We start from the raw sequence: 22,476 nt of genomic DNA, 5'->3' as shown, positions 1-22,476 counted from the left end.
ACGAAGAATGCTAGGCACAACCTTGAGAGGCAGAAGGAGAGCGGCTTGGATCAGAGAGTAAAGGGTACAGCCGATACTCTAATTGACATTAAGAGAAATAAATTGCGCTGGACAGGTTATGTAATTCGTAGGTTATATAACCATTGGACCTTTAGGGTTACAGAATACGTACCAAGAGAAGCGACGCGCAATAGGGGAAAGCAGAAGATTAGGCGGTGCAATGAAATGAGGAAATTCGTGGTTCTAGTTGGAATCGGTTCGCGCAGGACAGGGTAATTGCTGATGTCAGGGAGAGGCCTTCGTCCTGCAGTGAACATAAGATTGGCTGATAATGATGATGATTTTTCTTTTCATTGGTCTAGTCATGCAGAGTCAGCGTGTGCACTTTTTAGCAAATGGGCAGCTCTGGCGGATTTATGACGTCTCGTAATGGAGAAGCGATGTGGGGATGCCCAGAAATGTTCAGCGAATATTTGATGACGGATTGCAGAGATGGAATAGAGACATTTTAGAATAGCTTTAGTTTAGAGCCACCCGAATACGCACAGGTATAGAAAAACTATTACCTCTCCATTGGTAAGGTAGCGCCTCCATCTCTCAGAAGAACACCTTGATGAACTACCCATTTGGCCGCAATTACACGCATACTTATATTGTGCCAGAGCCGAGTAGCTATTTCACAGAAATTACACATTCTTCACCACACGTCATTCGGCACGCGCCGAAGAGGCAATAAAGTAAAGCCGATCGTATGAATAGCATTTAGTTCTACAGCGTTCAAGAACTACTTCACGAACGCAATGCTTCAAATATATTCCAAGATGTGCCGAGGGTTAGCATATAATTCTTTTACTTAAGAGGCTTGAAACGAAACGAGACAAGACATTACCTTCCTACCTACCTGCCTGCCACTAAGTGCATTCTATGACGGGGAAATATTTGGAGGAAAAACGCACACTTACTCTGAATAGTTTTGAGCGAAATCCGACAGGAAAAGAAAAAAAAAATATGGAGGATAATTTGCCTGGGACGGTGGGTTCTTTTATTTTGCAAATGACTTTGGGGTAGAGAGAAATCTTTGCGAACAAGATGTGTAGATTTTTCATCCCAATATTCTGATGTAAATTTTTTTTCTAGTACTATTTTCTGTGAGCATTATTATATACATACAATGCCCATTAGTATGTTAGATATTAAGCAGCCCTCCCCATTAACATGAAACACAAAAACGTATTTTGTAGATTGCGTCATCTAAGGCGAGAAACAATAAGGGTGTTCTTTCTGGGACCATGTAATGGCGTCCATATAGGCGCAATGTTTTTACCTCCTCTACACTTGGCCGATTATTGTATTTGTAGGCTACGAAGTGCATTTTACGCCTATACTACTAAATGAAAACTTGTAGTTCAGTTTATGGTATGTGGCGTACTGCTACTTTATCGTAATTTTTCTAGGAGCTTTCCCGCTATTTACGATCCAACATATGGAAATATGAATTACATTTTGGGATTTTAGAAGCCAGAATCACGATCTGACTGTGAGGCACGCCGCAGCGTGGGCCCTCGGATTAATTTAGAGAATGGGGAATTCATTAACGGGAAGCTAATGCTACGTATTTGATCGTCAGTGCGTGTACCTCATGCTCAGCAGCGCAACGCATAGCCTCTATGCTGCCTGGAAGGCCTGGTATTTCAACGAAGGAGTTTTGAATGCGTTGCTTGCGCACTTCTAAATTTACCTGGCTTAGCTGTTACACGTACCAAGTGTTACAATTTTACGCTGAAAGAACGAAATTTCCTAGGCGCAGTAGATAGTTACCACGGGAAGCTTGGCCTATGTGAAAACGCAAATGGCACTCAGTAACACGTGCCAATCATCGGACCACAAGAAACATGACAAACTGGAGATAATAAATCGGTGGTCAGTGCTAACCAATAGGATTTACTTGTTGAACCTATAGTTATTATTGTAATGTAGTTAAGAGAGAGCTCGCTGTATTAAATGTGTCTTCGTTTCTGGGAATGGAAAATTGCTCAAATATCAGTACGCGCATGTTTTCCCATTTCGGTCATTCAATTTTGTGGAGTAAACGAAGTTTCCAACGCCTAACATAGTGCTTTGAGCGATAAGCCTGCAGGCAATAGAGATGATCTGTAGGACGTAACAATTTTCGACGTTTGACAGTGGCCACAGTAAAACTCAGTACAACAATGATACTTATCTTAAAATAAGCAATGCCCACATGTGCATGTAACAAAATTATGCATTTATTTGTAAATGCTGCCTAATATATCACATAAAAGGAGATGCCTTATCCAAACAGTAGTTCAAGTTCAATCAAGTTATTAGGTTCACACCTGTGCTAGTTTTACAGAGAACGGGGCGCCATACGAGAAAAATTAGAGGTCTTCATGGAAGCTGTGGCAGAGATATTGCAAAAAGGACGCGAAAAATCTTACGATGAATGACCTACTTAATGACACTGTACAAAAAGCACGTAAAATTCACTCACCCGATACGGTTGGCATCTTGTCCCCGAGAACCATAGACTCATCATTGTAATAGATTATGCGGTACGTTGATTGTGCTCCAGTGTAGTTTACCAGGGAGTCTGCACACACCACGATGTAGCATTTTAGTGCTGATTTTCTTTGTTAAGTAACATATTCGAAGCCGGTTCCTTTCCGATATTTTTAAGTTAACGTTTTTACTTCGAAATTTAACTTGTTTATTTCGTTGCAAAAGGGCGACACTCTATTCAACATAATACAGACCTAAGCATGTGACAAATATGAACCCAACATATCAATTGCCACTTCTGCACGATATCCTTGAAGTGAAATTTACTTGATTGCGTCTTATCTTATCTAGGACTATTAGTTTTTTCGGATATCTTTAATATAATGCGAAAGCGAAGAAGAGTTATTTTGTAAAGTTTTCTTACTAGCCGTAAGCTAGTATATTTCGTAAAACTGCTACAATTTACTTGAAAAATTTGCGGTCAGCCTTTGCACTGTCACTGCGCAACATCATACTGACCAGGGCGTTACGAGGTTGCAAACATCACCATGAGACCAATTCACGCGTCACAAAACATGATACTAAATACGAATCTCGCTGTATTTGCCCAATGTGACCCATTTAAATATCCTGCTGAAGGACCGTTGCCCCCTATAAAGTACTTACTGTGTTTTGCTGGCTAGAGTTTGCATATATTCCGGAATTACGCCCTGTGCGTGTAATGTGCACTAATCCGTTTAGACTCGGAAAGTTAGACGAATACAAAATAAAATAAATGCCGGGAATAGTCTTATGCAGACTTACTGAAACAATGAATCCATGGAGACGCGGGTGTATAATCATCCAGTCCGGTTAAGGACGCTTGCTTTGTTGAGCGTTAACTAACGCCAGAGTGTGCGTATATCCACTAATTACCGCACCCGTTGCAGGCGATGAAAGGCATCCAATTAAAATTATTTGTTTCTGTCATATGTGTGTGTGGGTGAGTAGAAATGTGTATGTGGGTGAGTGGGGTTTGGGTTGGTAGCTCTCAACAAGTGGTGACGCACGACATTTATGTTTTTTTAACACTGACATTGACGACGCTGCCCCTACTCCTGCTGACAAAAAAAAGATGTCACGATTGTGTCTCCTGTCATCGCCACAGAGCTTCAGCAGCCCAGATTTTGGCACAATAATTTGCTACGTTTGCTTTATGCAAGTAGAGGCCCGTTTTCAACTCCGGCGGATCACTTCACAGACAACAAGGTGCCAGCACGTCGTCGCTGGGCTACCCTCCAATATTGCCAATGCCATAGACGACTTGCTATCGGGTGCACCTTCGGCCACAGCATACGACGACCTGAAACGCATGGTCCTGCATCACCAAGAGCCATCCCAACAGAGTAAGCTTGAAGAGGTCCGGTCCGAGCAACTCGGCGACCAATGACTGTCACATAGCCTGCACCAATTGCGTCAGTTGCTGTGTGGTCACTACGTAAATTAGAGCCAGCTTCCAATTTCGCGATAGCTGTTCTTGTGGCACCTCTCACAGTCTGCACGCATTGTGTTGGCGGTTCTGATGAGACGAGTCTCGATTCACTAGCTGCTCTCACTGACCGCATGTGCGACTATTCTTCTGCGGCACGGCTACCTGTCGCCGCAGCGCGAGTCTCAGAGCCAGGAGACCGACTCTCTAGGCTGGAGGAAGCAGTCAACCACCTTACAAGCGCACTGGAGAACCTGAAGATGGGTGGCAACTTTGCGGACGCACATCGGTATAACAGTATGCTTTGACAGCCTCGGAGCGCACCTAGATGCTCGCCGTGGTAGTTGTCGCTTTCGGATGTCGCTTTCGGGAACAACCAAGTCGCTGCATCCAGCCCTGTTCGTGGACGGGCAACGCGGCAGCCAGTCGCTAACAGTGGCAAGCGACAGTGGCCCTCACGCAAGCTACCTATCCTTCGTAGTCGACTGCATCACCAGCACACGCCTCCTCGTCGCCACCGGAGCCGAGCTGTCTATCGCTCCCGCCACGGCCGCAGATCACCAAAGCGGCAAGTCCAAACTTAAGTTCCATGCAGTGAACAAGACTAACATCACATCGTATGGGCTCCGCTGAATAACGCTAGACACTGGACATTAACGCTTGCACATATGGGTGTTTATGATCGCTGACGTCAGCTTTGTCATATACTGGAAGCGGGCTTCCTCAGTCATATGAATCTAGATGTGAGGGTTCACAATCGGCACGCGTCGTGACTCCAGAAAAACCGCCTACCTGCCACTGGTTCCGGGAGAAGGGACACTCCTTCCAGGAAGCCAAAACGCGGTTCGCTGCTGCAGTGTTGCTGATTCATCAGCTGCACGACACCTCAGCTCACCTTCCAATAGACGCGTCAACCACGGCAGTGGGTGCAGTATTTCAGCAGCGCGATGACATAAACTGTAGGCCACTGGGCTTCTTTTCAAAGCACCTCAAACCCCCAGAAACTCGCTACAGCACCTTCGGGAAGGAGACGTTGATCATCTGTTGCGCTGTCAAGCATTTCGGTTTTTATCTTGAAGGCTATAGCTTTTACATTTTGACCGACCACATCCCTTTAACCTTTGTTTTCAAGAACAAGAGTTGCTCGTACTCGAAACGCAATCTTCCGCAACTTTCCTTTATCTCCGAGTTGTGTACGGACATCGCTTATATCTGAGCGACCTAAAATCTGGCAGTTAAAGCACTGTCACGGGTCGGCGCTGTGCCTGCTTGCCCTGTGGATTGCCAGGCTCTAGCCTCCACCCAGCAAAGCGACCCTGAGCTGCGCGGATTGCGGCAAAAAGGCTCATTGCGCCAGCTTGCGGAGGTGCCATTTCCCTACACAGAAACATTGGTCAGCCATATAAGTAAGGGCGGAACTTCGCAATCGCCCAAACTAGGGCCAGACTCATGATCAGTGGTGAAATAGTTGCGGTCTGAGGGTGAGAGGAGCCTGCTGGCATAAGTGATAACACGGTCGTTGCCGCAATGGCGTTGTGCAAGTACTGCGCCAATTCTGTGACCGCTGGTACCGTGACTTTGGTAGGCGCAGAAGGATTGAAATGGGCCATAACGGGAGGCGTTGTGAGAAGGTCGATTAGATGCGAAAATACTGAGGCCTCGTTATCGCCCCACTGGAAAGGGGCGTCTTTTTTCAAAAGCTCGGTTAGTGGTCGTGCCATAGAGAAAGAAAAGACTAAGAGCGGACACTCCGAGAAATCTGGCCTCAGGAACTACGTCACGGCTACGTAACGAACTAGTGCTCTCACCAAACGCCAGAGGACGCAGGTGCAAAAAAAGAAAATGTAATGAATTCTGCTCAATCGTTTTACAATATAATAGTTATACGCCCAAATTTGGCGTGTTTCTTATACATAAAAACAGAATTCATCCGAGACACCTTCCGTGCTTCTTGTTCTTCATTTGTACTGCCATCAACACCAATCACCAATCACCATTCGTCCATCGAGAAGAAATGAACGATTCGTGTACCAGCGGCGTGCCAGCGGGAAGGTTTCCTGAACGTCGGCTGCGGCGGTGTTTTCGTGTCTGAGACCGGGCAGCCACGTTTTCAAGCGAAGCTTGGAGTAACTGACTTGTGAGGGTGACAACGTTCGCTCAAAAAACGATTTGTGGCTCTATATGTGGCGGCTAGACGCGAACAATGCGAAAAGCATGCCATCTCAAGAAACGCGTAGCGAGAGGGCTGTACCATGCGCTTTCTTGCTACCCCCGCCGAGAACGGAATAACCTTTGTTGGTTGCGTTCCGTGAAAAATATCAAACAACGCGAAGCTGCCATGAACTTCGACTGGTTCACGGATGTGCACTGCACTGCGACTCGCAGCTTGTCAGACGCCATCGAGACGCTGCGCCTCGGTTTGCGAGGGTAAATCGTTCTTGCCCAGCGCTGTTTGGGATAACCACGGTATCGTCGCTCCATTGAAATAGTTCGTGTTGGCGGACTAAAAACGATCTGCTGGACAGCGCTTATGGTCAATATCAAGAATTGCACATTTCAGGAAACTTCCGGTTTCGAGAAAATTGAATTCCTAACCCGCGTTTACATGATCGTGTGACGGTTGACGGTCCTTTCGTTGGCCCGTTCTAGAGGCTGACGAACGCTGGAAGGAACATAAATGACGCCACGCCAATTAGACCGAAAACGGCGTTGCGGGGATGGGAGCTACCTAAATAAAGAAAATCAGGACGTTAGGCACGATGTAGCCAAGCTTTGCTTACTCCTTTCCCATATAGAGTAAGGGCTCCTGAATATTTTAATAATTTTGCTTGCAAACAATGGCACGTGACATAAATAGCGACCGTAGCTTATTGCGTTTCGTACTGCAGTGAGGTGCGTATCTACGGCGCACGGAGGGACGGTGGTGTATACGTCCGTGCGGTTTGTTTATACAGGAAAGTAACGGTGGGGAAAAGTGCCCAATGATTATTGCATGTACATATTGCGGCGGCCGTGTTGGGAAGTACTGCGCATTCTAGTAACTTTCGGTTCCTTACCATTTTTTCTTGGCGGAATACATTGCACAACGTATTGTCGCGTAGGCGTGGTGTGGCGCGCAGTTGAACAAAGGTCTCGTATTTGGACGTTTCGAATTTATCTTTACCACGCTTATGTGAACTGCTATTTTGCCTACCAATGTGCTCCTTATACTGAGTACGTGCAGGGGTGTCCAAAAGTTCACAGGCCACGATGCCATGTGATTACAGAGGATGGCGGCCTGGGAACTTTTGAACACCCCTGTACGGGGTCTTAACATTTATCCTTGTAAGTCCGAGTTTTATGGGTCAGAGGTCAGAATGTGTCGGTGGTTTTATAATGTGCATCGGTTCGCTATTCATTCAAAGCGGTTTCCTGGTTCAGTTGTGACGTGTACATATGTTTTTGGCAATTAACGAAGCGTGCACTTATTGACATTTTCAGACCGTGCTGATGCCATACCGTCCGGCGGTCCAAGCTGCGGCAGCTACTGCTGTGTGTCGTGGTGCTTTAACAACGGCAGAACCCGGAAGAAGCCTATCTTGCCTTGGAATAAAAGCATTGCGAAACTCTGTCTCTTTGATGCATATGACCGCTTGTACTAAAACACAGAAGACAAGCGCGATGCATAAAGCAGTAGTGCATTATAATTACCTCTATCTCCATCTGTTATAACTTAATCGAAATAAAAATTGCCTCACGACCTCAATTCACACCAAATATTCAACTAGACAAAATAGGGAATCACTAAACCAAAACGACAAATAAAAGCGTTGCCATTTGGGTGACGGAAAGTGGTCTGAAATGACAAGCTTCCGCTACAGCCTAACGTAGGTTACGCGGGGTAATCTAAATTTCGCGCCAGCGAAACCGAAACAGGTAATGCAGGCCAGTTGCTCTCACCAACCGCCAGGCGCGCTAGGGTCGATTGGGCCGCTAGGGTGAATGGGAGTGTCCACTCTTAACTTTTTTTTCTTTCTCTGAGGTAGTGCTATGGGGGGGGGGGGGGCGCGAAATTTCTCACAAAACGGCGGAAGTACGAACAAAAACCGAAGAAGCTGCGCACCTCTTTGACACGCTTCGGAACAGGGAAGTGCGTAACAGCATGGATATTGCCTGGGTCTGGTTGCCCGCCGTTCGCGTCAACATGACCAAGGACGGTAATCTGGCGACGGCCGAATTGGCCCTTCGATGCGTTGAGTTGCAGACCGGCTCGGCGAAAAACGTCCAGGACTGCTGAGAGGCGCTCGAGGTGCGTAGCGAACATTGGCGAGAATACTATAACGTCATTCTAGTAGCACAGGCATGTGGACAATTTGAAACCATGAAGAAGGGAGTAAATCATGCTTTAAGAAGTGGCAGGAGCGTTACATAGACCGAACGGCATCACTTTGAATTGATAACAACTATCGGGTGTTTCAAGAGCAGTCTTCTCCTGGTCGAGATCGTCGACGGCAATCTGCCAGTAGCCGGAGCGAAGGTCAATAGAGGACAAATAGCGAGCACCGTGGAGGCAGTCAAGGGCGCCATCAATCCGAGGTAGGGGATACGCGTCCTTTTTGGTAATCCTGTTAAGGTGCCGATAATCCACGCAAAAGCGCCATGAGCCATCCTTCATTTTACCAGTACAACAGGTGGCGTCCAAGGACTACATGACGGTTCAATAATGTTCTTGGCAAGCATTTTGCGAACTTTTGCGTGAATAACTTGACGCTCAGCCGGTGACACTCGATACGGGCGGGGATGAATAGGAGGGGCATCGCCGATATTAGAGCCATGTTTAACAGCTGTAGTTTGCGCCAAAGGATGATCGTTATAGCAAAAGATATCGTGGTAGGAGAACAGAACGCGATAGAGCTCACGAGTGTGCTTGGACGGCATGTCGGGTGCAATCATTTTCTGTAAGTCGGCGATGGTACAAGTTCCCGACTGTGATGCTAGAGGAAGATCGGCTGAATTGTCGTCTACTGCAATAGAGGCTACTGAATGATACACGAATGAACACAGCTCGGCCATAGACATCCCGCGTGGCAGCACTTGTGTCGTCAAGCCAGAATTTACCAGTGGCAGGGAGAGGCAATTCGCCGTAATAGATAAAACTGTATGAGGTACTGTGATCCCGCGTGTAAGCAAGACGTCTTGCATACCAGCCGCGATGTGGTGACCGTCAGGCACTGGTGGGGATGACACTAAGTCAACGTAAGTCAGTGCCGAAGGTGGCAAACGAATGAAGTCGACGGAACTCAGGCGACAGGGGTGTGGTTCAGTGGGATCCAGAACATGCAAGTCAAGGCGGAGAGTACTGGCGGAACAATCGATGAGAGCAGAATCTGCGGAGAGGAAGTCTAAGCCGAGGATGATGTCGTGGGGCAGTGGGCGATGACCGTGAACAGCACGATAGTGGAGCGATCGGCGAAGGAGACGCGGGCGGCACACATACCAATTACGGGGGCTTCTCAGCCATCGGCGACACGGAGAACAGGCATCGTCGCGGGCATGATTATTTTCTTGAGGTTGTTACGAAGGTCAGCGCTCATTACCAACAAATGCACACCAGTGCCTACAAGGGCAGATACAGAAACGAAATCGACTTGCACGTCAAGAAGGTTCAGATGAGTGGGCTACGTAAATAGAGGATTTGGCGGTGTAGGGAGCAATGCAGCGTTACCTAGAGGCGCTGCATCGTCTAGTTTTGCGCCTGGGAGCGGCGTCCGAAGAGAATCGGCAAAACGAGTGACGGGGCTGGGGAGAGTGAGATTGTCGTCATTGGGTCGAAGGCGAAGAAGAATAGGGGCGGTTTGGCGCAGGAGACCGAGTGGTGGCATTATGGGAGCGTTTAACATAGGGACGAGAAGGGCCACCTGGGTGTGAGAGTAGCCAGTATAAGTAGACCGGGTTGGGCAACTTCAGCGACTGTGGCAGTGCCGAGAAATGTGCCTGATTCGAGGCCGTGAAAACAAATGGGCTTGTCGTCAGCAGTGCGCCGTTTAGATGGGTCGCGGAAACGTGGTGGGTAATAAAATGCGGGACGGGGCGGAATCGAAGAAGCCAGGTGGGTATCAGGGCGATTGTTCGAGCAGATGGTGTGAAGACCCATGTTTGCTAACTCCTGGCTGATCACGGCCTGGATCAGGGAAACCGTAATTGCAGGTGCGTTGGAGGAGCTCGAGTCAAAGGCAGCCGGATAGGCGGCCTCGATCTCGCGCCGGACGATCCTGGTAAGATCGCCAGTGTTGTAGGGATGAGGAGTGTCGGCACAGGAAGATGTCACTGGGGCGTTGGGCAGACGGGCAAACTGCTGGTCGATACGTCGGCTTTTAGCGAGTTCTAGGCGGCGGCACTCATCTATAACTGCATCCACCATTGCCACGTTGTTGAAAACGAGCAAGCTGAAGGCGCCATCGGCAATGCCTTTGAGGGTGTGGGAAACTTTGTCTGACTCAGTCATGTGTGCGTCAACTTTGTTGTACAGAGCCAAGACGTCCTGAATGTACGTGACCTAGGGCTCTGTTGCCGTCTGCACACGGCCGGATATCGCATTCTGCGCGGCAAGTTGGTGACCGTAGGGGTTGCCGAACAAGTCTCGGAGGTTTTGCTTAAGGGAATCCCAAATGATGAGCTCATCTTCGTGCGTCCGAAACCAAACTCGAGGTGTGCCACCGAGGTAAAAGACTACGTTGGCGAGCATGATAGTAGGGTTCCACCGGTTATTGCGGCTGACGTGTTCGCACAGTCTGATCCAGTCTTCGACGTCTTCCCCGTCTTTGCCCCAGAATACGCCAGGATCACGGGGAGCGGGGAAAGCGGTGTAGGTCGTCGAAGTGGCAGCAGGTGTCGGAGGCGGCTGAGTCGAGTTGTCGTTTCCAGGAGCCATGAAGGAAGGCTCGACGTACTGTCCACTGCGAAGTTCCGTAACGAGGTACAGGGAACGTCCACCACCACCAGATATGTTACGTTGGAAGACGCAGACGATAAGCTATATACAAGTATGTTTACAAAGAGATACACCGTACTTGGCCAAGAGGCAACAGCTCGCGCTAGCGTCTAATCGTCGTCGTCGTCTTCACAGTGCTCGCCTCTTCGTAGTCGCAAATACTGTTGCGTAGCAATATCACACGAAGCGTAAGACTCGTAGCTGTAGTGTCAGTATGAATCGAAGTAAAAGTTGGGTAAGTTAAAACGAGGCACTGTGCTTGGGATCCTCTGTTTGAATCCTGCCATAGTGTAGTTTAATTTGTGTTTAATAATTAAAGCTAACGTCCTTCGCAGCGACATTACCGCAACTTTCTTGTAGGGAGTTTGCTTCAAACATCTTTCTTGTGCCAATCGCCTAGGTAGTGAATAGTGGTGTCAAATAAATTACGCTATTTTGAGGTTCGAGCGCTGTTCATCTTTCGCACTTTTAATATTTAAGTGTAAGAAGATTTAATCGAACAGGCCGGGATTATTGCTGTTTTCTTTCCTGGCATATGTTTGTGGGCAGTCATTCTCTAAATTACGTGGAATAATTTTGCCACGAAAGTAAGACGTAGTATGAGCTACTTTAGACATAGAATGGTTTGGTAATATAACTTCCATATGCCGCATGTCACATACGATAGAACCGAATAAACCATACTTCTGCCCAAATATATAAGGAACCTCTAGGCGACACCGACGGCAACGACAACAATAAAAATTAACTTGAAGTGTCCATGTCACTGTTATCGCAAAAAGTGGCGGTCACTTAGGTATCCTTAGTTGAGTTGAATGAGAAGGCATAATGACTGCTCTAAGTTATCGCCTTAAATTAAAACTACACCTTAATTCACTCTTCTCGATTTCTACCGACATTATTCCAATTTTTTCCCCCTTAAGCTACCTTGGCGGGGGGGGGGGGGGGTGAGTCAAGTGATTTTTGGGAGTGGGCTAGGTCGGATATTTAACTTGGGGCAACTCAATCTTTGAATTTGGCAAAATGAATTTTTTTCTGTATGGCCCGCCCAAGATTTAGCGGTTGGCAAAGCCAATCTTGAGAATGGGCCATGTAGGTTTTCAATGTGGGTGAAGTTAATTTTCGAATGGGGCACATTTACTTATTTGGGTGGGTGGGCCACGGCGTCACCCCGACGCCGTGGCTGTTTACCGCGGGATTTCGGAGGGCGAGCCGCAGCAGGTGCAGTGCAGAGAATGTGACGTCATAACTTGTTCAGTTGGGTTTCCGTACTATCACATGATAATGGCGGACGCCATATGTCTGCCTCATAGTGCGCCTAATGCTTCTACATTAATAAAAAATCTTAGTATCCTTCCTTTCTGTGAAGAAGGATGACCAACGAAACTATCTATGTGGGCCCCTGAATGGCGAACAGCACTTCCGCAGCGGGTCAGCCTGGCATTGCACTATCATCAAATTCGGCCCATGTATGGGGAGTACTTACGGCCTGCTTCACCTCCGCCGAGGGTCGGGCCGTTATTGCACTATCTTCGCGATCAGCCCACGTATGGAGAGGGCTTAACGCTTGCTTCCCCTCCACCGCGGGTTTGGCCTGTATTACACTAGCTTTGCCCACCAATGGGGAGTACTTAACGCCTGCTTCACTTCTGCCGTGGGTCGACCCGGTATTGCACTGTCTAGGTGATCGGCCCATGTATGGGAAGTTTTTTGCTTACAACGACACGAAAATTTCCTTGGATGTATAGAGCTTCGCTGTAATAACACGCAGGGGCATATTCTCGTGATTTGGGGACGCGGTGTTAGGCTTCAGATACCCAGCACCAACAGGCACTAGCATGGCTACTACGTGTTGGAAAAAGCCGGCACATGCTGCCAGGGTTCAGACAGCTATGTCGTAAATTTCTCCAAGAAGCTTTGCTTGTTGGAGCAATTTGTGACAACTGAATATCTGATCGACAATACCTAATAAAATTTGCTACCTCCTACACCTGATATCTTAGAATACAGGTGCTTCTGTGCAGAAGCCTGTGCGACTGTGCCTGGAACACAGCTAGAGATATTTCGCACCGTGGCGTTTAAATTAGACACGAAGGAGAAGTACGCAAGTAATGTGAATATTGTTTTTCAGAAAGCGCCTTGAACCTAAACTCGTGAATTATTTATGTGTAATTATTGATGATGGCCAAAGGTCGGAAGGAGTGTTCTTATAATTGGTGCTTAAATAAAGCACGTCATAGGTCTCAACGCCCCTGCTTGCATGCGGGAAATGTTAAGCATGTTCTATTTGCCTGTGATGCTTGTGCCTCTGGTCTAATGATTTGAGCATTGACCTGCTGGGCTAGAGGCTTGGGTTATAATCCGGCCATTCATAAATTTTACGGTCTAATACTTGTTTATATAAGTATTCGGAATAACACGGGACACCAGTGGTTCGAGGGACATATAATGGCTAACATTTTAGGCTGCATTATCTCTGGAATAAGCGCACCGTAACAGGCTAGATAGACACATACGCAATACGGTAAAGTGGCGAATCGGCAGGAAAGCGTGTCATTAAAATAAGCATGCATTAAGACATGTGGTGTGTCACTACAAAGCTAGAATATCATTATTGTCTATTGATATCAACAGCCATCTCATGATAAGGTGCATCGTAGTTCTATCTATATATTTAGTTGTCTCTCTATGTCTCTATCCGTTTCCCCCATACTTGGGTCATTGAGTAGTTCATGGTCGAATGGGGGGAGCGTCGGGCTGCTGTGCGAAGCCAGTCGTCAGACCAAATTCTGTGACTCGTTATGTGACACACGGTATCTATGTGCCCTCTCCAACTATGCTCTTCGGCGCCGACATGGAACACTGGGGATGCAGACTACTCATGGGGCATGGTATGTATAGCTTTTCAATGAATTTCTCGCATCATGACATGGAGCACTGTGTATGTGTCAATCGGTTTGTACTGCGCTTCATTGAACTTTCCTCGTACCAACATGGGCTACCGGGCATGTGCAAGCAGGGTTGTACCGCTCTTCAATGATCATCTTTGACGCGAACTTCGGCAGGTACGTATTTAACACAAGTAATTTTCCAATGTGTAAATATGAATTAAGACTGTATAAGGATCTATGAATATATAGCCTTAATGACTTTGAGGCCCACAGGAATCAAACTTGCGCTGAATGGTCTTGGTGGCGGCAACAACCGACGGCAGAGCGTGTGCTGTGGAAAGCATTGTTAACTAGCCGCAGTGCAGCGGAAATGTAGGCCGCATACTTTCAACCATCTGACAGTACCATTGGGGAACATTTGCAAGTTCTCTCATGCTGGGCTGAATTGAACACACTTCACACATATCATTCAAACATAGCAGCTTTCATTAATAAGGTGTACAGGTTATGCACCGCCTTTCAATGAATGTCTTACACAAGGCTTTAGCCAACAATAACTTGATGTGGTCGGCCCTTCAATGAACCTCTCGCCGATTTGGAACACTATGTACAAATGGGTGTGTGGACAGATAGGGAACAAATTTCAGCGCTTGTAAGCAGCGGTGCGTCAAGCATCTCATCTCGGAAGCACCGCGCGAACTTATCGGCAGTACCACTAGATAGCACAGCGTGCCCACAAGAAAGCACGAGAGAGATCTCAGCCTCCCCGTGATGGGTTACTCTCCCATGCACTGGCGAATTGTGTGTTTCAGAGGGGACGCACAGGCGTCGACGTGGCGCCGCTGATTAGCAAATGGTGTCTTTAGGGAAGCCCGAGTGAGGAATTTATTGCTGCCCACTCAGTGATGGGGGACTTCGATATAATTTTGACCACCAGGTGATCTTCAACGGGACCCCAATGCAGGCGACGTGGAGGTTTTTGCATTTTGCCCCCCATCTAAATGCGGCCATCGTGGTCGAGATTTCATCCCGCGACGTCGGGCTTAGCAGCGCAGTACCATAGCCACTAAGCCACCGCGACGGCTAAGCCTCAGAGAGGAGTCTCGCTCCCCTACACGTCTCATATAAAGGGCGTTTTACGGTGACCGTATGTGGTGTCGCTATTAGCCCCGTGAACGAACTACAGGGACGCTGCGAGCGCCGCTCGCGTGACGTCAGGGCACGGGCTCGCGCCTGTTGTCTGCTACAGTTCGGGTAAAGTAACTATAGTTCTGGCGGTGGCCGGGTGCTTTCTGCGGTGTTTTCGTTTGTTCTCCCTCATTCTCACTGCTTGTGTAATTATGGCGGGCGTCTCAAATATATTTTACGACATCTTCATTCGCAAAAATGTACTCAAAAAGTTCATTTCTTAGACGACAATGCAGCACTCAAAGGCAGCTCTACCGTGCCAGCCGAAGGAACGCAGACCGGCCCATTGTGGGTTTTTCATGCGCGGGTAGACAACCGCAAGAACATAGCATATAAGAACCCAGTTATGATACCGCACCGGCCATGGTGCAACAAGTATGTCCCAAACGCTGCCTATATATGACGTCTACAAAAGTTACCTTGATTTTATTCCGCTAAAAAAGGTTTCCTCACGACGAGTGGTTCATGGTATAAGATCGAATTTTTGCATTTCTTCACAGAAATGCTCGGCAGTAACACGAGGACTTAACACTGCAGTTTAGATTCTACAAGCACCACTTGCTTCTTTATCTGCTTCTCAAAGTTATACGGTTCTTCACGTGTTTATTCTAAGTGGCGGTAATCTGAAATAAAGCTAATGAATGCTTACACTAATTGAAGAATACGAAAAGGAATGCATCAATATATATTCCCTTTTCTCTGCTACACGCTGAACTTAATTGATAAATTTACTGGTGCTTGTTGCTTGAGGAATATACATGACGAATCTGTTTGGCGAAGTGGCACACACTGCTCGGCCCAAACATTTTTGTGATATGTGCCTTTTGGACCGTATAACTGCAGCCAGAAAGAAGTCGAGGTGTCAATCAGTCGTAGTATTGGGACATATTGAAGATATCATAATTCGCCCGCGGAGGGTGAAAAATGAAGTGAAATATGTAAGACTTGTGGTGTTTTCTTTATGAAGGTTTGGGAGGTTCTCTTTTATGTACCGATGAAACGAATAGTTCTCCGTTTGTATAATTAAACAACGCTGTATCGAGTCATGGTGAGGCAGAAGGTGTTTGAATTTTCCTTTCCTAAGCATTATAAGCTGCACTGTAGTACCTCGAGAATACTTTCGGTGTTTAGCAAAGCATCATACACAACTTCGCGTGTTGAATTTGCAGACATTCTTCTTACGCGAATTTATGGACAGACACGGCGCATATATGCATTGCATAACCAGTAGACCCCTTCAACGCTACATAGCTTGCCATATCAAAGCCGTAAATTTTCTCAACTCACGCGCTTTTGAAGAAGAAACTGTGGGGCAGGCATGGCAGCAGAAAGCAGCCGACATACCCTTCAATAAGTACGGCTCGAGGCGCCCATACACCAGGCAACCACGAAGGGAACGAGCGCGCGCGGCAGCCGAGCGAACCGCAGCAAGCGGCGTCCTGGCTGTGACGTCATTCGCGAGAGGGTGCCACTCCAAATTCTGGCCGCTAATATTGCTTCAATGCTAAGTGCATTATCGTAAACATAAGACGTGTGATGGGGTCTACCATCTTTCCTTGATGTTTATTTTTTGTCTGGCCCTGTGTATGAAAATGTTCTTGTATACCCTGTTACTACTGGCGACGACATGTGAGTTTGACGAGTACGAGCGCTTGTACCACACAAATATATTGGTATACACGAGAGCAATGGTGTTACACCACATGCTTTTTTTGTGCGAAACAGTGGATCTTTCCGCTTTGAATTGCATGGATGATTATGCCACATTGATATAAATAGTTAACACACGTCTGCAAGGTGACTAAGTCCTTGATGTTAGAGACCACTGATATAATATCCTTTTGTATGCGAAATTTATTGAATTTTTAAATGGTATTTAAGGTTCTGCAACAAAGATATAAATATGTATTAACGCAATTGTCGTGTTTTGTCAACACCACCCCGTTTGCGGTATGTCTGCCTGTCCGTCTGTTTCACTGTCCATGTCAAATCTCTTGTACCCCGATTTGGGTCAGCAGTATTAGTAGTATAATAATTAGTAGTAGGATTATTTGAGTAGTAGTAGTAGGTCTCGTTTGTGCTACACTGGACTGCAGCACTGAGTGATCCAAGCTCATAACTAAGTGTCAGAGCCGCTTGGGTCACTGGGTGCGTGGATCCAAACACTGAACAGTATGTATTTGTATTGTATTCTGTGTATACGTTATGTATCTTAATGTTTTTGGTATTAAAGTTCAGTTGGAACTCAGCGTTTCCACGTGTATCCTTTTTTTTTGTTCCTGTTGTTACCGTTGCGCTGTAGACCTTCGGCAATGAACTTGTTTGACGTCAACATGAATCACGACAACTTTTGTTCTTACGAAACGTAGGTCTTACGGAAAGGGTGAATGCGTGATGTGAAAATGCATTACAAAGCGTTTGGCATAGATCGACCACAATATAAAGGACGATATCTTATTAGAAGCACTGGGTGTGCCCCATTCGGCTTGTGCTGCTTATCATTGAACCTATTTTATGTCAACTTGAGTCAATGGGTATGCGCCAGCAGGCGTGTTCCGATCTTCAATAAACGTCTATACCGCAAACTTCGCTAAGTAGGTATGCGCTAGTGGGAATGGCCGCCTTACAATGACACTGTGGTGACACCTTTGTGCAAAGGAAGACGAAGTCTCCCGAGCAACAGCTAAAATGAAGCAGACTAGTGTTTACCTTGAAAAAAGTGCGAGTTCTATAGCACCTCGTCTCTATAACTAAAAATCAGTAAATTTCCCCGATGCTGAGTGGAATTCAACACACATCAAAAAGGTTCCTAAGAACAACCATCCCACGCATTAGCAGGTCGCTCCCCAAATGCACTTGCGATGTGCCGCTTTTCAGTGAACTCATTTCATGCCAACGCTTCAGTGAGCGGAGCCATGAATGCACTGGGTACATTCCGCACTTCAATAAACCTCTGGCCAACTTAGATCACTGTTTATGTGCCACACAGGTTGCGGAAAGAGAGAGAGCAGTTCTAGGCATTTTATCATCTCAGACGTCACGCGCGGACTTCTCAGCAGTACCGCTAGCTGGCGCAAAGTGCCAAGAAAGAAGGGCGAGAAAGGAGTCCGGTAGTCGCAAGCCGCGTTTGTCACTTTGGCACTCACCGACGCGCCAAGAAATTCTGAGGCCACACGCAAGCTTCCCTGTTGTGGTATTAAATTGCGCCAAGTATTCTCAAGGAACCTCGAAAGAAGAGTACCGCTGCCGTGCACGCTTCATACGTGAACACACCTTTTCTTTTTTGCCATTAAACAGCGGGACGAAGCCAGTTGGAAATAATAGTGACCCAAGTTGTCATCAAAATGGTTCATTAAAGAGCGGCGCATACCTAGAGACACACGTTGGCGTATAATAGGTTCATTACTATGCAACACATACGCCTGTGGCTTCAGTTTGTGTCCGAGAGGTGTATGAAAGGGCGGCAGATAGCCAATGACAAAATTTGCATCAGGGAGGTAGGGGGTTGGTTGGTTAGTTGGTTGATGCAGCACTGGGTGAAATTGGGTAATTGAGGAGCGACACATAATAGGCGTTGCGTGCTCAGTTCGTACAGTGGCTCATTATAAACATGCTTTCCTCCCTACAGCAGCCAGAATCTCTCACATTAGACCATTTACTGCACAGGGACGCAAGTTGGCCGAAAGCCGATTAGACAGTCAGAATCTTCTGACAGGAAAGACAAAGAGGCCGACCTGAGCTAGCGCGCTCTAGTCTGCTACTCTGCACTGGGGAAGAGGGAAGGTGAGTGAAAGTACTGGGATGGGTGATGATGATAACAGAAGTGGTGGTGGCTTATGTATAGTGGACAGCGGCCCTTCTAGTGCCACTTGTCTAGCTTGGTGTCCTGCTGAAACTTCAGAAGCGCTTTAGTTGCCCGCATTGAAGTTTCAGTGTTCTCCGACAGTGCTTTCCTGCCAATGCTGTCTACAGAACTTTCCAACGTCCTGCGTTCTTAAAGTGAGCACATTATTATAATAATGCACATCGCGTAAAACACTCAAAACAATTTACTATTTACTGCCTAACAAGCGAAAATATAGTTGCAGCAGGAAACTCCAAACGATGTTTAGTGCCGCCTGTCGTTCTATCTGTTTTGCCTGTTTATGAAGTTCAGAGCGCCTAGTAAATATTTAGGGACAAACTATTCTCTTCGGTATAATTATGACAGATATAAATATAAAAGCGAATAACTGGACCTCAGCAGACAAAATAAATAAATTTGTGTAGCTTTACCTGTCACATTCAGTTCAAGGTCAAACATTATCGGAACGTCTGGTACTGTCACTTGAAATGGAAAGCTCCTGAAAATAAACAACATGGAATTGGTGCCCTTAAACAAAACCAAATCAACGTTTGGACATAATGCTGACATCTCTGCAAGAGCTACATCAGTAGGCAATATACCGATAGTGAATAGTTTTTAAGGAAACAATATTTGACACAGAAATCTGGTCCTAAACTTTCATCCCTGACGGATACAGCTTCGTGTGCGTTTATTTTAAACAAATCATCTATAAACACTCCAATTACGTCCGGTATCCTTCAAGGAAACCTCATCTGTGTCCAACATCTTTTTGAGTGATGTAGGTAACGTTGGGTCAGGCGATAAATTCGCAACGTGTGATGATAGCAAGGCTCTTAATGGCCTGAGATTAAATACCCAGAAGACCAAACCAATTCTGTGTCTTCAAAAAAGGAAAAAAAGGTGCCCGTCCCCAGTAACATTGTGCAAGGCTCTCCTACCATACAGGTTTTCTAACATGTAAAACAACAACTTGTAAATTATGCACTTAAATGTCCTCACTGCATCGGGAAAGTAAAGTCGTCGTCATACAACCATGCTTATGGGCACCCTGGTAAGCAAATTCCATTGCAAATTAGGACGACTGCCAGGTGTATGTTGCATATAGCTGCATCAACGACCACCTCAAAATGACCATTATGGATTCTTAATATACGTTACCTAAAAAGTATGGTGTACACCACATTGCTTCAATGATAATCGTTTATCGCCGACAGTCATCATGAGACGAGTTCTGCCCTTAATTATTCGGCTACCATACACTGTCCTGGCTTTCATGCTCGTAGCTGCAGCTTGGAAATTTTTTTCGCTCAACCACAGTGATTTGCTAAATACTGGCTGGTACTACAATCATAAGTAAGTAAGCGTTTCAGCAAAACTTTTTTACCTAGAAAGTATTTCTTTCAGGTGAGCTAGCATCTGCGTTGACACATCCTTGTTTATCGAGGGAGTTGCTCATTTGGCCGAAAATAACTTTGTCGGTAATGTAATGCGCATATTCTATGGTATTTTTTAGTAGAAAACCACTGCTTGCTACAACTATTTCACGAGGAGCCCGCTCACTACGCAGCTCTATGAAGTCGCGCTTCTACATCATTATAACAACGTTTGTTGCTAAAGCCGCCTGATTCTCTTATGTTTCCGCTTGGTCATGGTGCAATTTCTTATGGCGTCGCTCCCCATCCTGAAACATGGACCCTCGTCGAGTCCAACACATATTTCTTTGTACACTGCGATTGGCTTGGTGCCTTCGTGGCAACCAGGCATAAGTGCGCTCGTTTCGACAAAGCGGCTTTCTAGAGAGCGCTTTCTGCTGCCTTCTATCTTATAGTGTCCCTGCTTTTGGTGAAGGTCCTGTCGGTCTGTTCTTGCATCCTGTCTGGTGATTTTTCCACAGGCGGCGTGGCCATATTACTAAAGTGTTGTAGTACGATCAGTCTTGGCAGCAGAAACAAAGGAAGGGTATTTGCACCATGACCATTACAGAACTATTTGGCTGCAAAGAAGGAGATTTCGGAACACGATTCAGTGCTAAGCGTCATCTCTTGTTCCCTTTGAACGACTGCCATAATATAATCCTGTAAGGCAGCCTCTTTATTTAAAAGGTGCTCTTTCAGAGGGAGCTAATACAGGTTAGATTTTCTTTTTAATATACACATGCTGCGATGCCTATGAAGTCGAAATGCATACCATGCAGGATCGGATCTTTCTGCTACGTAGGCTGATGATATTATTCATTGTTGTGCTAGTGACAATATCTAAACATATGCAACCGCTGCACCAACGAACCTATCTGTGACAACAGGAGGATGCCAGCACAGCGGCTGCTGCCATTTTCCAAGCACAACATTTTTTGATATCGCCACAAACCCGTCCTTGTCTAACACAGCAGCGCCTGTTTTGGTATGCTGAATACGTGCGAACATTGCACTATTTCAAAGTTGAGTGGGATTGTTGATTGTGCCCAGAGTACCAAAAAAAAGAATAGCGCGTTGACGCGTTAATTATCATGTCCTTCTGGGAAGTGCACGTCACCGCAACGACGTGCCTTCAGAAATAAGTAACAGTTGAGGAAATGTTTTAGGCAGAGAAGCATTTTTCGGCTACCATTTGTAGTGATCTGTGAGGGTGCACTCCTTGTTGACCAAAAGAACAAAACGACGCATAGATAGAGCGGCGTTGCATATGTTGTAACTAAAATTCGTCAATGAAGCAGACGACGTGAATCTTAGCATCTGAATTTGAACTTAGCAGGAGAGTTCCTGCTAAGTTCAGCCAAACATCCGACTTCACGATGGAAAAGAGTAAGACGGAGACGGCAAGCGTGGAAGATGTGGTGGCAGGGTTAAAACGTTGTGCAGGCCACGTAAGTAGCAGGCTTCTCAGTTCCTGGCTCAAGGCCGCGGCACGCTCCCACCTGGGCACAGCAATCACATCAAGCTCCTCAGGCCGTCGTTGCAGAACGTCGCAAATGCGTACAACCCAGGTCTGCAATGCCTTCAAAGCCCTTTCCCGACTCGGGCTGCCTAATGCTGAAAGGGACGGGGCCGCTGCCCATCTGCATACAGCCCAACGCGCTGCACCTACGTCGACATTACTTATCTGGTTAGGGCTGTGCCAGCGGTAACATCACATGCGCCTCTCCACAAGTGCCAGAACGTCTCGGCTTTTATACTAGAGCATAATGACGGAATGCAGTAGCTGTTATACCGTCATGTGTACTTTGTCGCGAATGCTTGCGCGTTTGTTCGCTTTGCCTTGTTTTTATGGATGTTTTTTTCTATGTATACCTACTAAATGCCTCGGTGTTCTCGATGAGTAGTCACTTATGGCAAATCTGTAAACATGAAGCGCATAATTTCGTGGCATCATCCCCGTCTTTATCTCACTTTCATGCGCAACATGTAATCTCTCTAATTATAACACCGTGATACCCGGAGCTTAGACTCCATCTGCTGGGACTTAGTAAATTTATTTTAGTAAAATTGGAATAAATTGTATCCTTGAGGCGTCAAACACTAACGCTAGCAAGGCTAAAGAATTTTTACTGATACAAAAAAACGCCCGAAGTGCGAGACCTCAATTTGAAATCGGA

General features: G+C 46.5%; 1 protein-coding gene across 5 annotated transcripts in view; it reads right to left on the bottom strand.

The window, feature by feature from the left end:
• The window catches only part of LOC129385417 (japanin-like), a 107,801-nt gene that overhangs the window by 56,303 nt on the left and 29,022 nt on the right, over positions 1-22,476 (bottom strand). For 4 of the 5 annotated variants that reach the window (XM_072284032.1, XM_072284033.1, XM_072284031.1 and 1 more), the window contains 2 exons: positions 19,313-19,380; positions 2,513-2,611 (listed from right to left, as the gene is read on the bottom strand). In XM_072284032.1, the coding sequence (XP_072140133.1) occupies positions 2,513-2,611; positions 19,313-19,380 (167 nt within the window). The remainder of the gene's footprint in view (positions 1-2,512; positions 2,612-19,312; positions 19,381-22,476) is intronic. The other variant, XM_072284034.1, reaches the window with a different exon arrangement.

This window comes from Dermacentor andersoni, chromosome 8 (assembly GCF_023375885.2).
Source record: "Dermacentor andersoni chromosome 8, qqDerAnde1_hic_scaffold, whole genome shotgun sequence".
Classification (NCBI taxonomy): Eukaryota; Metazoa; Arthropoda; class Arachnida; order Ixodida; family Ixodidae; genus Dermacentor; species Dermacentor andersoni.
Note: the sequence above shows the minus strand (reverse complement) of the source record. Positions and strands in the feature narration are given on the sequence as shown.